This window comes from Trachurus japonicus, chromosome 14 (genome assembly GCF_045865225.1).
Source record: "Trachurus japonicus isolate A0001 chromosome 14, Traja_1.0".
NCBI lineage: Eukaryota > Metazoa > Chordata > Actinopteri > Carangiformes > Carangidae > Trachurus > Trachurus japonicus.
Window position 1 is genome coordinate 4,846,638 of NC_140920.1, and position 14,347 is coordinate 4,860,984.

Consider the following 14,347-nt stretch of genomic DNA (forward strand, 5'->3'; position numbering starts at 1 on the left):
GCTACCGTGAATCCTACATAGTGTTGCTTTAAAGCAGAAGTAAGCGATCCGGTCTTTTGGCTTCTTGTCAGCAGGTGGAGTTAGCAGTCTCTGCCCTCGTCATGGATCTATTGGTCCTCGTCCCTACGTCACCACATTCACGCGCATCCCTTGGCTGCACACACAGAGAGGACCGCCCCTTTATGCCGTTCTCTCATTGGATAAAGGTTGTAGGATACAAGGAAAGTTTTCTCCTCTGCTTACAGCAGAGCAGAGTGACTGACAGACCTGTGTTTCAGACCAAACACTCTATATAAGTGATTGCTGTTGAAAGATATAACTATTTAAGACTTATATTAACACAAACATTCCGCTTACTTCTGCTTTAAACACACTTAAAAGACTCAGTGACGCATTCACAGACCTTTTAATAGCTGTACAAACACTGTAGCCGGCGTGGGAGAGGTTGGTTTTAGTCACTGGTTACTCAACACAAGATGACAACACTTAAAAAGGGGCAGTTTAAGTTTTTTTCTGGTGTCTAATGTGTTATTGTTTTTTTGTGGGAGCGGGTGAAATCAGCCGAGACAGGAGCTTGATGAGACGATAAGACGTCTTCTGAGCAGAGCTAGCTGGTTAGCATGTTAGCATCAGTGGAAGACTGGATAAAGCTCCAATAAAGTTTAGACCAGCAGTGTCAAACTCAATTTACTTCAGGGGCCACATAAAGCGTCATTTAATCTCAAGTGGGCCGAACCAGTGAAATGAAAGCATCAATAGGCTTTATGCACAGTTCCACTACTTCCTGAACTTTAAACAAGCTCCTTATTGGACAAACTGATTAACCCAGGTGTGTCTGACCATTGTGAAGTCATCAGACACACCTGGATTAATCGGTTTGTCTAATAATGTAAGACAGGAAATAAAGGAGCTTGTTTAAGTTCAGGAAGTAGTGGAGCTGTGCATAAAGCCTATAACGAGAACTCTACATTTTCCCCTTTGTTTCAGTGCAACGAAGTGCAGGTACATTATTAAGATGTTTTCATTTGATGAACTATTTACAAAACATTATGAACAACCTGAAATTTCTCAAGAAAAATACATGAAATTTCAACATGTGCCTCTTCTTTTATGTAATTTTCACACTTAATGGCTTTTTAACAAGGCGTGTTTCTCTTTAATTCCACTCTGAGGAAATAACTCGTCTTCTGCTTCACACCATACTAAAAACCATGCACTTTAAAATATTATTTATTAGTATTTATTGCGTGCCTTTTAAAATGTTTTTCTGTTGTGTCGATCCTAAATCTGCTGGAAGATGTGAATTTCCCTCTGGATGAATAAAAGTATCTATGTATCTATCTCTCTAACACTCTGCAGAAAGTAAACTGCCCGACATCTATAGAACAACAAAGTCACACACACACACACTCGTCTGGACGTCCTGGGTTTTTTGTTGTTGTTGTTGTGCCTCACAAATCACTACATTTATCTGTTGTTTGCTGTTGCACAAAGTGACAGTGCGCAGAGTCGAGTGGATATATTTCTTCTTTATCTTACAGCAGAAGAAAATGATACCAAAACAATAAGACGAAGAAGAAGTTCAACTTTCATCAAAGTCATGAGTTGCACAAAGTTTCACAGTCCGACACTGTTCCGTTGTGATTGTGTTTGTTTTTGCAGCGTCCTAAACTGGCAGCCAACCACCTCTTATGATCACTTCACCCTGTCACTCCCTTTCCTCATCATCTGTTTCTCTGAATCCATTAATGATTTTATTGATTCATTGTCCATCAGTTTATTTCTCACAATCTTTGTTTCTCTGGATTTCTCCACAGGGAACAGCATCCGATCCTTTGAGCTGCTGCCATCAGCTCGTCACACATGACTGGAAATATGTGGAAATTTACCCATGAAAAACAAACACACACACAAACACAAAACCACACACACAAGTGGTGATGACCAACCGGAAACAGACAAACCAAGAAGACCAGTGATACATGCAAAACAAAACAAATGCTCATGGGTGAGCAAGTATTCACTTCCCTCCCTCCCTCCAGACAACACAACACACACACACACACAACCACACACACCATCTGATTAGTGTTTATATTTTGCCAAGAAGTTCTCTGGCCAATGCAGTTAGTTTATGAGTCAACCACAAACTCAAAGAACTCACAGACAAAGTATACATTTTAGTTTTGCACCACAGAGTCCACCTCCAAAACTGTTCCAACACTTCCAACACTCGACAACTTTCTCTGCTTCACTTTAACTGTTTTACTGGAACTGAACAGAAACTGTTTTCACAACTAAAATATCTCACTAAAACATCTGCAGAGCTGAATCTGCACCATGACGGACTGGACCAGTCTCTGTGAGGAGGAGGAGGAGGAGGAGGAGGAGGAGGAGGAGGAGGAGGAGGAGGAGGATCGATCTTCTGATGAAAACTTAAGCTGTCTTTACTCTACAGGCCTTGATGCCCAATTCCCATTTGTTGCGTGAGCCATATCTGATATCTGCATCTACACCTGCTTTGCTTGCGCCAAACGACCTGCATGTGTAGATGACATGTGGTTGGCTAGCAAAGCAGAAGAGGAAGTCAGCTGGTCCAGCTGCAGGTAAACAACACACACTGTCATCAATATGTGCTATCGACGCATTATTGATGACGTACGACTCGCACTGCCAGGGAATATCCGATCTGTCTGTTTAGACTGCAGACGCATTGGTGGATATCCGATTTATTTACACATATAACGAAGGCCTGAATCTGATCTGACTTGAACCATTTGGTGTAAAGACTACAGCCTAAAGGGACCAAGAGGATGACAAGCACCAATGATGGGAGGTGAATAACAACAACAACAACAACAACAGGGCTGGGATCAGATTAGGACACAGAGAGAAGCCCAGATCTCTGAGATGACTGAACCTCCTGCTGCCATTCAGTTACAGTGCTGTTGAAAAGATGGGAAACCCTTGACTAGTTTAGATTTTAGATCATCACCAGTTTTATATATGAAATGTCAGGTTTATGTCCATGCACTCATTTTGAGGGAACTGAATGAGTGGCGAGCAGACTAGTGAACCCCAGCTGCATTGGTAAAGTCAAGTAGGTAACAGACTCACATGTGGGTGTTCAAGTGATCAATAAGCAGACCAATCAGATGAGACATCCTTAGGAAAAGGTTTTGAGCAGCACTGATTAAAAGAGAGAGGAAACCGACCAACCGGTGTCGTGCCAAGGCGTAAAGAACACAGACTAACGATGCCAATGCAATCAGAGGACAGGAGACATATGAGGACATCAGGACCATCTCTAGAAGGTTCCAGCTCCATCCATCTACTGTAAGACAAATCATCTACACATGGAGGACACTCAGCATCACCGCAACTCTGACCAGAAGTGGATGTCCATCAAAACTTTCACCAAGAAGCACCAGAGAAATAATAAATCAAGAAATGCAATATTTTAGTCTTTGTGTCTTTGTACAACAGGATTCAAGCAGGAGTCTGTTTACATGTCACTTAAACTGAAGAAGGATGAGGGGTCATGGGAAATGCAGCAATGCAACACAATGTGTTTTGTTTGGTTTAGTTTTTTCACTCTGCTTCCTACTGTACACACTCTGCTGCTCTCAGCTCCTCTGTTGTTAATGCAGCTTATCTATACTAAAACCAGGACAGAGCTCATCACTGTCCTGGGATCAGCTCTTAGAGGTTCTACTGAGAGTCACTCTGTAGTGGGTTAGGACTCAGTTACTGACCTGTGATCAGGGTGGACACCTGTAGCTCTTTCACTTTGTGATATTTTCATATAAACATGTTGATGTTGGATTCAATAAAGACACTAAAACATGAGACTTGGCACACAAGCTGTTACAGATGTGTGTGATTCTGGCCTAATGACAAAAAATGCATCAGTGAGTCATTATTTAAAAAAAAAAAACTGATACATGATACAAGTAGATACATAAAGTTAAACTTTACAACAAAGGCCAAAGGACAATGATTGATCAGAAATCTACAGATGTTTGAGCTGAAGTTTATATTTCTACACTGACTCAAAATCAATCGGAGAGGGACACAATCACATGTCGATCATTTATCCTTCAATATTTCCTCCACCGATGATTTCTATTCATTCACTCATCATCCATTTCTCCATCTATACAGTTTTCTCTCCTTTGTCCATCTTTAATTAATGCACCCCCCCCATTATTTCCCCCACTTATTGCTCACCTTCTCTGGCAGGTGAGCAATCCTGACAGTTTAATACAACTTGTTGGTCCAGTGTGTGTGTGTGTGTGTGTGCGTGTGCGTGTGCGTGTGGCTGGTATGTGTCGACATGCAAAACTCGCTACGGTCCGTCCAGGCTGCTCATCCATTCACTGGGCTTGGCACACGTGAGTGAGAGTGACAGTGTGTGTGTAATGTGTGTGTGTGTGTGTGATTCCACGTGCGTGTGCATGTATCTGTGTGTGTGTGCGCATGTGTGCATTTTTGTTTGTGTGTGTGTGTGTATAACTCTAACATCAACTCCATGCATTCCTGTAGCTGTTTGCATCTGGTTGCCATGGAGTTTCACAGCTGTTTCTAGCAGCCCCTAATGAGCTGCAGCAGCTGCTAGCCTGGTAAAACACACACACACACACACAACACACACACACACACTTCACACACACAAGCGCGTATACTGTATGTATCCATACACACGATTACTTATCCTCGACACACACACACGGTGCTGGAACATCAACACTGAAGGAGAGATGAAGAAGGAGCTGTGATGTCTCAGACTAAACGCTGGAGCGTCGCTGCTCTGACAGCGATCCACCTGTAACATCTGCACATCTGGATGAACATACAGCTGCCTGAGGAACAATGACTCTTTGCTCCGCATGAAAGCTGTTGAAAACACTCGAGAGCGGCTCAGAGAGCGCGCCGATGTCCCGGGGAACTTTTCCCAAACGTCTTCATTTGATTGAAATATTTCAGCAACAACTGCAAACGATGAGGAAGAACCGACGATGAGAGAGGATGCTGAGCAGCTCAACCAGCTTCTCAACACTGCTTGGCTGCAGAACAACCTCCGACAGTTCCCAGACTTCAGTTTCTGTAAAACTACTGCACTTTCCTGATGAGGCTACTGATCATTACTGATGTCGACCCGGCACCATCCAGCGTTACACCCACTCACACTGACTTTTATCTGTCGTTACATCGCCAGCTTGGTTGGTTTTAGTGTCGACTTCTTCATCATCATTTTCCTCTTTTCACTTCACAAAGTGCAACAAAAAATGCAAACATTTCCCATCTTTCTCCTCTCATCTTCACATAAAACACAACTATACCAAAACCAGTCAAATACACAACGTGGTGTAAATGAAAATGCAATAAACAAAACTTTTGGTTTTGTGCCACGGTGCAATGATTCTACAGTGAGAGTTTCACACCTGCTCAGCCATCGTCTTCTTTATCAAACCCCATCAACACCACTTCCTTCCTCCCATGATGCATTGTGAGCGGCATCACTCTCTGATTGTCGACCTCCTCGCCGAACTGTAAAAACTCCTCAGTCATCAAAATACTTCCGATTTAACTCTGTAAAAATCTAAAATAAAATAAAAAATCTAGGATCTGAACTTCGCCACAACATCTTCGTTCAAGCCACGACAACATTGAAAAATGTCCCTGAATGCAACACGGCTTCATCATCATTATCATCAGTCTGGATACACAGTCAACTGCACAGCAACACTTATGTAACAGGAGCTGAAAGGCCACAGAGGAGACTAGAAATGAAAGCAGATGAATGAGTGTTTTTACTCAGACACTTCACACCCACCTGCTCCACTTCCCCCGTTGTGAATCCGAGTTCTTTCACATACTCACTTTTCACTGTCGCACTAATTGTAAGTCACAGGTTGTTGTTTTTTTTTGTTAAATTGCCAAACTGTCAGATTATCAACACTTACAGCAGATCATTACACCTGGATTAATCAGCACTTTATTTTCATGAATCACATCTGCAGAGGCCTGTTATGAACTGAGGCTGTGTGTATCCCACACACACACACACACACACAGCCCAGTAACAGGTGCTGGTCATTAACATTAATTATCTGTGAGTTATGCTCAACGTCTCACACACACACACACACAACTGATTGATTGATGTTTTCTTGCACAAACAGCTCAGGTAAACACTTGTCTTAACGACCGTCGTCTCCACGTAAACCCACCGGGAAAAAAAAAAACAGAAAGAAAAACAAAAAGAAAAGTTTGAGAAGAAACAAGAAACTTGGACGTAGACGTTCACTCTTCCAAGTTTGTGGTGCAAAATGTCAACACCACCAGACTGGAAAAAAAAAAACAACCCAGATTACAAAGTTGTGTCTGTATTCATGTTTCCATCTCAATATAGTGTTACAAGCACCCTCTAAAAAATGTGTGTGAGTGTTTGTGTCTGGGTGTGTGTGTGTGTGTGTGTGTGTGTGTGTGTGTGTGTGTGTGTGTGTGTGTGTGTGTGTGGGTGTGTGTGTCCTGCCCATGTTTTGACAAGTGTCACCCAATTCCCTGGAGGAGAGCAGGGGGATTTCTCCGAAGAGGGGGGAGTGTAAAATAAAAGAGAGTCCTCCCTCCCTCCCTCACATCGGTGACTCAGCACACTCACATTACAGTGCTTTTTTTTCTTGTCTTTTTTTTTTAAACTTAACTTTTTTTTTCTTCTTTGTTTGTTGTCTGTGTGTTTTTCTGCTGCCCCCCCCTAAACCATCAACCACCAGACCAAATATGTGCCGTCTGCCTCTCGGTGCTCCATGTCATAATGACTTCCTGTTTGTCCAACAAAAATTTTCAAAATCTTAAATCTCTCTCATCTACAACGAGATAAAACAGTTATACAAAAAGAAAAAGGAAAAAAAAAAAAAAAACCGGAAGCATTTGACTGTGCCCTCCTTCCGCCAAGTAAAGCCCTCTAAACCACTTCTAAGAAAAGTCAGAGCCGGGGTGAAAGACTCGCAAAGGCGCAAATAGAGACGGCTCATTTTTAGAAAAGAGCTACGCTGTCATTACAAGTGCACAGTGTTTACCATCCGCCACACCTCCCTCAGCCCAGGGCGAGCGCCGGTCCAGAAACTTGCGAGGAGGCCGCTGGCTGGTGGAGTTTCTTCCCAGCGGAGGACGAGGAATCTTCACGGCCTCGCTCGGATTTAGAAAATACAAAATAAAATACAATAAAAAAATAACTTCAGTGACGTCCGTTCACATTAGCATCATAAAAAGAGCGTGGGTTGAACTGGTGAAACCTCGTCTATCAGCAAAGTTTAAAAACCAGATGCATATTTAACAAAGAGAGAGAGAGAGAGAGAGAAAACGCTGATTTCACTAACCAACGAAACCTGTGGACTTGTACTTAGCTGATGAACTAGTTCAACCCAAAATGCCACATGTAAATGTGACATTTGACGGTGGTCGTTGTTCCTCTGATCCCTCTCAGGCTAATTTATCTGCTGCTTAGATACAAAGAGAGAAAAAGCTCCTTCTTCCTCTTCATTAGTCAGGTCAAGCAAGTGAAACCTTTCCAAAAAGAAGAAGATTTCCCAAAACACAGCTAAGTACTGTAAGTAAAAGAGAGAGAGGAGGGGGGGAGGGGTGACATTTAATCAGGGTTGCGACCTTCAGATGAGTAAAACATCCAAGTGGCCGCCGTGGCCTGAGGACGGCCCTCACGCTTCACGCTGACACCACTCACCAGCAAACACCTCGGACTGAAGTGCTGACACGCTGTTGGTTTTTGTGAAGAGGAAAACTCCTCCTCCTCCTCGGACGGTTTCTTCATCACTTCTTCCACACGCTGACAGAAGACGAGTCGCCCTCAAGAAATATGAGCAGTCACTCAATTAACCTACAAATGGAGAAAGAGCCCCGGACTGCTCGCACAAAGACGCTGCTCTGCTCCGGTGACAATAGGTCTCAGTATCCTTCAAATGAACTGGGTCACAGGAAGAATCAGAAGGCAAAAGTGCTTTTACCTGTTCTGGACGGACACGTCCAAAAGGCCATTATAGCACCAACCCCCCCACCTCTGCTGTATCCCACTGCCTCTCAAATCTCCTCCCAGGGAATTCTGGGTCTTTTTCCAGTCTTTTTTTGTTGTCTCAATGCAACAAACCACCAACACAAAGAGAAGAGGCAAACGGTTTTGGACAGCGTGTTCTCAAAAGCCATTCATGATGTTACACTCAGTTGCACACACAGAAAACAACAAAAATAGATGTGTTGAGAAAAGAGAAGGGAAAAAAAGAGAGAGAGAGAGGGAGAAGGAGCTTAAATGCTGCCAACTTTCACACCTCCACACACCTGGTCAGTCGCTGATGCAAAAGCTGCCTCTTTTTTTTCAAAAATGTGGGTCAGACAACAGGCGCTTTGTGAAGCCGTGTACCTGCAGGAAGCTGCACCACCACTCACTTAAAGGGGACATAGTATTATGGAAATATCGATTTTTAAAGGCTCTTTAACCTTTATCTGGGTGTTTGTTTTGCCTTGCAGACCCAAAAATGTGAGAATTGACAAAAAAAATCTGTAATTTTCAGGCTCCTAGGGTTGAAATCCATGTGGTTTTACGAGCTATTCCCTCAGTTGTCTGACAATGATGTCATTAGTTTTCAAATTAGCATAATACCACCCCTACCTGGTACCAGTAGAAGGGGCGGGGCAAGCAGTGGCTCATTTGCATTTAAAGGGACAGGCACTGAAACCAGCCGTTCTGAACAGGGCTGTTTAGAAAGGATGAAAAGAGCTGTGATGTTTGATCCTTGGGGTATTTTGACCAAAGCATGTCACAGACATGTCTTTAAGACACTTGGGAACTATTTTAATCTGTGGAAAAGGGGCAGAATATGTCTCCTTTAAAACAGCACAGGACAGCTGATGTGTTTATGGGAGTGGTGGTTGGAAAAATAAAATTAAAAGTAGATGACAGCATCCTCAGCAAAACAAGTGAATAATTCAATAAAATGAGCTAGTGATTAACATCTGTGATAGTTTCATCACATTACACCGTTTTGTATTTTCTGTGTGTGAGCAGTGAACACCTGCAGGTTGTAATCTCAAATTCAAGCTGCTCAGGTTCAGTTAGACACATGAACCAACGTGCAAAATCATCAAGTGATGAAGTTTTTACCATGAAGCTCCAGCACCGAGCTGCAGCCCTGGATGTGTCAGTTTCTATCTTTATATATTAAATGGGTCAAAAACATCAAATGTTCTTGCAACATGACTTCAAAACTTTTCACTGAACCTCTGTCAGATGTCACCCGCCCTTTTTCTTTTCTTTTTTTTTTCTTAGTTCGACCTTTTCTGTCACTTACTGCCAGAGAGAGAGAGAGAGAAAAAAAGCTGAAATAAAAATTGCTGCTAAACATCATCTTTCATGAAGAAGAAGAAGCAGAAGAAAAAATCAGGGCGCCCCAGAGTGAGGCGAGGAGGCAGCGTTATGAAATTGAACGTGGCCCCTGGCTCTTCAGCCGAGGTCCGGGTCAGAGCAGAGAGCTACAGTAGTAATTACTGAGAGACTGATTGCTGACAGGACCTTCCAACAGCCTGTGGTTAACTGGATGGAGCTGAGGGGGAGGAAGCTTCAAATGCACAGGCATGACAGATGCTCTGCTGATGACTTGTACTTCGAGGTGGTTCGGGGGCAGGCATGCCTTTTCTTTTTTGCTTTACTCATTCTTTTTTTTTTCAAAAGTCACATTAGAAAAAAAAAACTCACATCTCGTTTGAGTTTTTGACAGTTTCTCTGAACGATGCACGGTGAGAAATCACAGCAGCAGTGAGCGCAATTTACCTTCTTCAATGGTGTCGGTTCATTTTGTAGCAGATCTTTGTTTTAAGCGTCTCCTCTGAGGTCATCGCCCGATCTGTTTCATTCATCAAAACCAAAACAAAAGAAAAAATATCGCCTCTGCTAATTTTTTAAGAGTGGATGTAATTTGTTCCCAAACGGCAGACGATGGTTATTTTTGGAGTGAAACTCGAGTCGAGTCGTCCTTAAACAGATTTGAAGCCACTTCACTGACGGAGTGGGAGGAATGTGTGATTGTGGCAGCAGAAGCGTCGCCACAACTGGTACACTTCACCATTTTCCAACTGGATTATGCCAGTTCCTTCCCTCAGGGTGGTCATTTGAGAACATTCATCAAAACCATGTGGATGCTCCAACCTGGTACTTTAGGGAACCAAACTGTCCCATTCATGCGCCTCGTTGATTTAGCTGTGGTGACCGGCATGGTTGTATTTACATAGGGTTAAGAAGTGATATAAAGATGGTTACAGTTTTCTAATTAGGTGGATTTTATGATTTCTTACAAATCTTCAACAGCAGCAGAAACTATGTCCGTCTGATCAAGACACAACTGAGCCTGAAACACACACATACACACCTGATATAGACAAGAACTCGCACAAGAGATGCAGGTCACGTCAGCGCTCGACAACACCAAACAGAGAAGTTTTTGGCAACAGCCGCAAAACATCTGTCACATCAGCATCGATCAGTGGAGCTGAACTAAACTCAGAGAGAGAGAGTGTTTCATCTCATCCAACTCACCTCTGATGGTTTCTTGTGCTGGTGGCGGACCCATGTGCTGCTGGTGCCCGTATTCTTGGATGACCTGGACCATGAGGTCACCTGACCTGCAATGATAATATTAAAGAGAGAGAAAAAGACAGTAAATACCAGTGTGATTGAGATTAATAAAAACCTCTCCTTGTTCTTTTGAGGCCTGGATGAGGAGAAAGCATGAATCACTTTCTGGCACCGACCCGCCGGCCCCCTTTTTCTGTCCCTGCTGCTGTAAAGACAAAGTGTTTGAAATGTTCTGGGGCAACAACACAGAGCAGAAACTTGATCTGTGTTTGATTTGTCAAGAATGTGCAGTCATGAGTGTGAATGTTGATTTTTAAAAGGGAAGCAAATGAAGAACAGAGAGCGAGCTCTGGCTGGAGATCAGGCTTCATGTACACTCAGGTTTACTCCAAACAAACTTTATTGTCCCAGTGGAGAAATTTGTTTTTTTGCAGAGAGGTTTTACAATATAGACTGTAATAAAAAATAAAATAAAAAAAACACGGGGGAGGGGGGGGTGGTTATTTATTGGAGAGGAAAAAGCTGGTCATCAAAGTTCCTCGGTGATCATGTGACGAGGCTCAAGACTTCTCTAACTCGCAGCGATGGAGACGCAGCCGAGCGAACGGCTCCATGTGACTTCTGCTGCCTCTCAGAGTCAGGCCTTTAATTGAAGCGGACTGATGATGATCTATTAAAGGGCTGTAATAAGTAATGACAGTATAAATAGCATCTTGTTAAGCTGTTAGTCCACTATGGTCTTTTACAACCTCATTAATACACAACTTAATGGCAATTAACCAGACACTGGAGCCAATATCCCACCTACCGCTTCAATCAGCCACCCTGGGTGTGTGAGTGTTTGTGTTCGTCTGTATGCACGTGTGTGTGTGTGTGATCAGAGCTCATACTGATATATGATGCGGAGAAGAGAGGGGATGTGTGTAATTTCATTTATGATAGTTTCTCTACATTTTCTTTTATTAACCACAGCAGCAACAGATTTGAGCCGAAAGCTCATTTCCACCTGTGCAGCCGTGAAGAAGGAGCTCATTAGAAATTGCATCACATTAGCAATTAAATTACATCACATGGGCATAATGGAAAACACAAATTTGCAGATACTGTGCAATATAGCACACTGTGACCGTGACTGTGCGTGTGTGTGTGTGTGTGTGTGTGCAGGCTGCCTCCCACTCAACATATTTCCTTTGCCGCGGCAGAAGTACTGCCACCACACTAATTTCACTTGTGATGTCTGAACAACCAACAGAGCCGAGGGCAGAGCTGCTGTCAGGCTCGTCCTGGAAATTACTCACTCCCTCTCTCTCCCCACACACACACACTTCACACATGAACATACAGCTGCTAATACATACAGATATTTCCCACATATGCACGCACCCACACTTCTGCCCCCCGATCACACACAGACTTTGTTCACGTCGAGTCGCTCAGAGCTGCACAGATTTATGTTTTTCACACATCCCTGTTTTTTTTTTTATATGAAATATTGACAGCGACAAGTGGGAGAGGATTTCAAATGGATCCTCCACTCACTCTCCGTCCTCTGAGCGGTGGTCTCAAAGTGCACCACCACCACCACGTTAAAAGTAAACCCAGGGTTCCTAGTCCTACACATTTGAAATTTCAAAATCCCATACTTTTTCCAGACCCTAATATCCAGACTTCTCAGAAAATAAAAATTCAAATAATTGTGATATTTGAATACATGATGTGTATCATGTAAATAAATGATGCAATAAATAGTTTGTTTTCATTATTCTGAATTTGTATGCCATTATGTCACCAAATAATTTCCAATAGCGCATGCAAATAATTAACCCAAATGACTTCGCATAAGACCAAACCCCATATAAGTATTAAGATAAATATATTTCCATACAATAGCTTCCATTTTCCATACTTTTCCAGACCTGGAAATGTATAAAATCAAATTCCACATTTTTCTATACTTGTGTAGGAACCCTGTAAACTGGAGTCTGTCCAGGAATAAACACGTTAAACTCAGTAAACACACACTGACAGACTGAGCAGGTGGAGCCCAGTCTCACTTTTTACTGCAGCCGAACACCTACAGGAGGTTTTGGAGGAACGTGTTAGACGGCGGCGCTCTCCACCTTCACCATCATCATCATCATCATCATCATCATCATCATCCAAACACGGCAGACTCAGTCTAGAATCTCAGCCAAAAGCTCTGAAGCTGTCCGTGCTCGTCCACACGCGTGTTCAGCATGAGAATTATTTAGTGGAACTGCTGGAAATTCATGCATCTGCACTCTACAGTGTGTGTGTGTGCGTGTGTGTGTGTGTGGGTGTGTGCGTGCAGGTTATATCCACACACCCCATGCGAGGCAGCTGCACCGCTCCATCACTGCGGCCAGATAACCAAACGGGCCACAGCTCAGTTGGAGGTTACCATCGTGGCCGCGTGTTAATTAAAAGCCCCGCTTGGTGCACGGCAGCCAAAATTATCATGGGCATCCTTCAATTAGAAACCTGATAACCTCCAGTCAACAGATGCAGCTGGAGCCCGACGCAGCGCCGGCCAGGGGAAGCTAACGGCTAACGGCTAATTATACAGCAACAGTGTATATGGCCTTCGGTGCAGGGGCGGCTGAGTCAGGGCTGAAGGGAAAACACACACACACACACACATACACATACACACACCGCCTGTTAAAGCTGCTGTAAAATATTTTATACACTCAACCTGTGACCACATGATGGTTCAACCTGACCTCCGTCAGCCCCGCTGCAGTAAACTGCTGGACTTTGTTCAAGTTCCCGTCACCCTGAGGTCATTTTCCTGTCGATCTAAGTCAGTGGTTCCCAACCTTTTTTGGCTGGTGACTCCATTTTGACATCACAAATTTCTGGCGACACCGCGTCTGTCAATCAAGATGTGTCAGCTCAGATATTTTTATATGCTGCATTTTATTTGAACTCGATTTATATTCAAGAAAGTGAAAGTATAGATGCTGTGTTTAAAATTGTGTGTGATGTTTTAGTCAGAATTTTAAAATAATAATAATTGGTTAAAAAAAATGGTTAAAACAAATTGTATCAGTCTTTTTTTTTTGTCAATTACTAGACATTTGAGGCGACCCCATTTGAATTCAAGGCGACCCCACGTAGGGTCCCGATCCCAAGATTGAAAAACCCTGATCTAAATCTTTAATATAGTTAAAAATTAAAACAAAAAAAAGTTTTAAAAAGAAAAGAGTTGAGACATTCGACAACATCACAGTTTGAAGTGGGAAAGTGTTTTTGTTTTAGTGACAAATGAAATGAATGATGAACTGAAAAAATATTCCCTCTTCTATAAGACTGTAATAAATAAACACATTTGATTTCTTAACCAGAGAGAGAGAAGGAAAATATCAATCAAAATTTTTGAAAAGGACTAAAAAGTAAAGAAAGATGTGTGGAGCTGAGGGACAGTGACATTTAAGAGGAAAAATTATTAATGTTTACACAAGCAAAAGGAAAAACAAATGTTACTGTTCAACACAGAAATCCAAAAATAAGGTGAGAAGAACAGATGAGTCTGGTCCTAACCAGTCTGTTGCACTACAGTTTATTACTCTCCATTGAGAAACCTTTACTTCCTGTTGAAGTTTAAAACTATTGGCTCTGCCTTCATGCGCCAGATGGAGAGTTCCATCTTTGTATACTTTGCAGCATTAGTTCTGTGAAAAT

General features: G+C 42.7%; 1 protein-coding gene across 2 annotated transcripts in view; it reads right to left on the bottom strand.

Annotated features, from left to right (window-relative positions):
• Nucleotides 1-14,347, bottom strand: part of jade2 (jade family PHD finger 2) — a 185,768-nt gene that overhangs the window by 142,049 nt on the left and 29,372 nt on the right. For both annotated transcript variants that reach the window (XM_085797159.1, XM_085797160.1), the window contains exon 3: nucleotides 10,604-10,689. In XM_085797159.1, coding sequence (XP_085653285.1) covers nucleotides 10,604-10,689 — 86 coding nt within the window. The remainder of the gene's footprint in view (nucleotides 1-10,603; nucleotides 10,690-14,347) is intronic.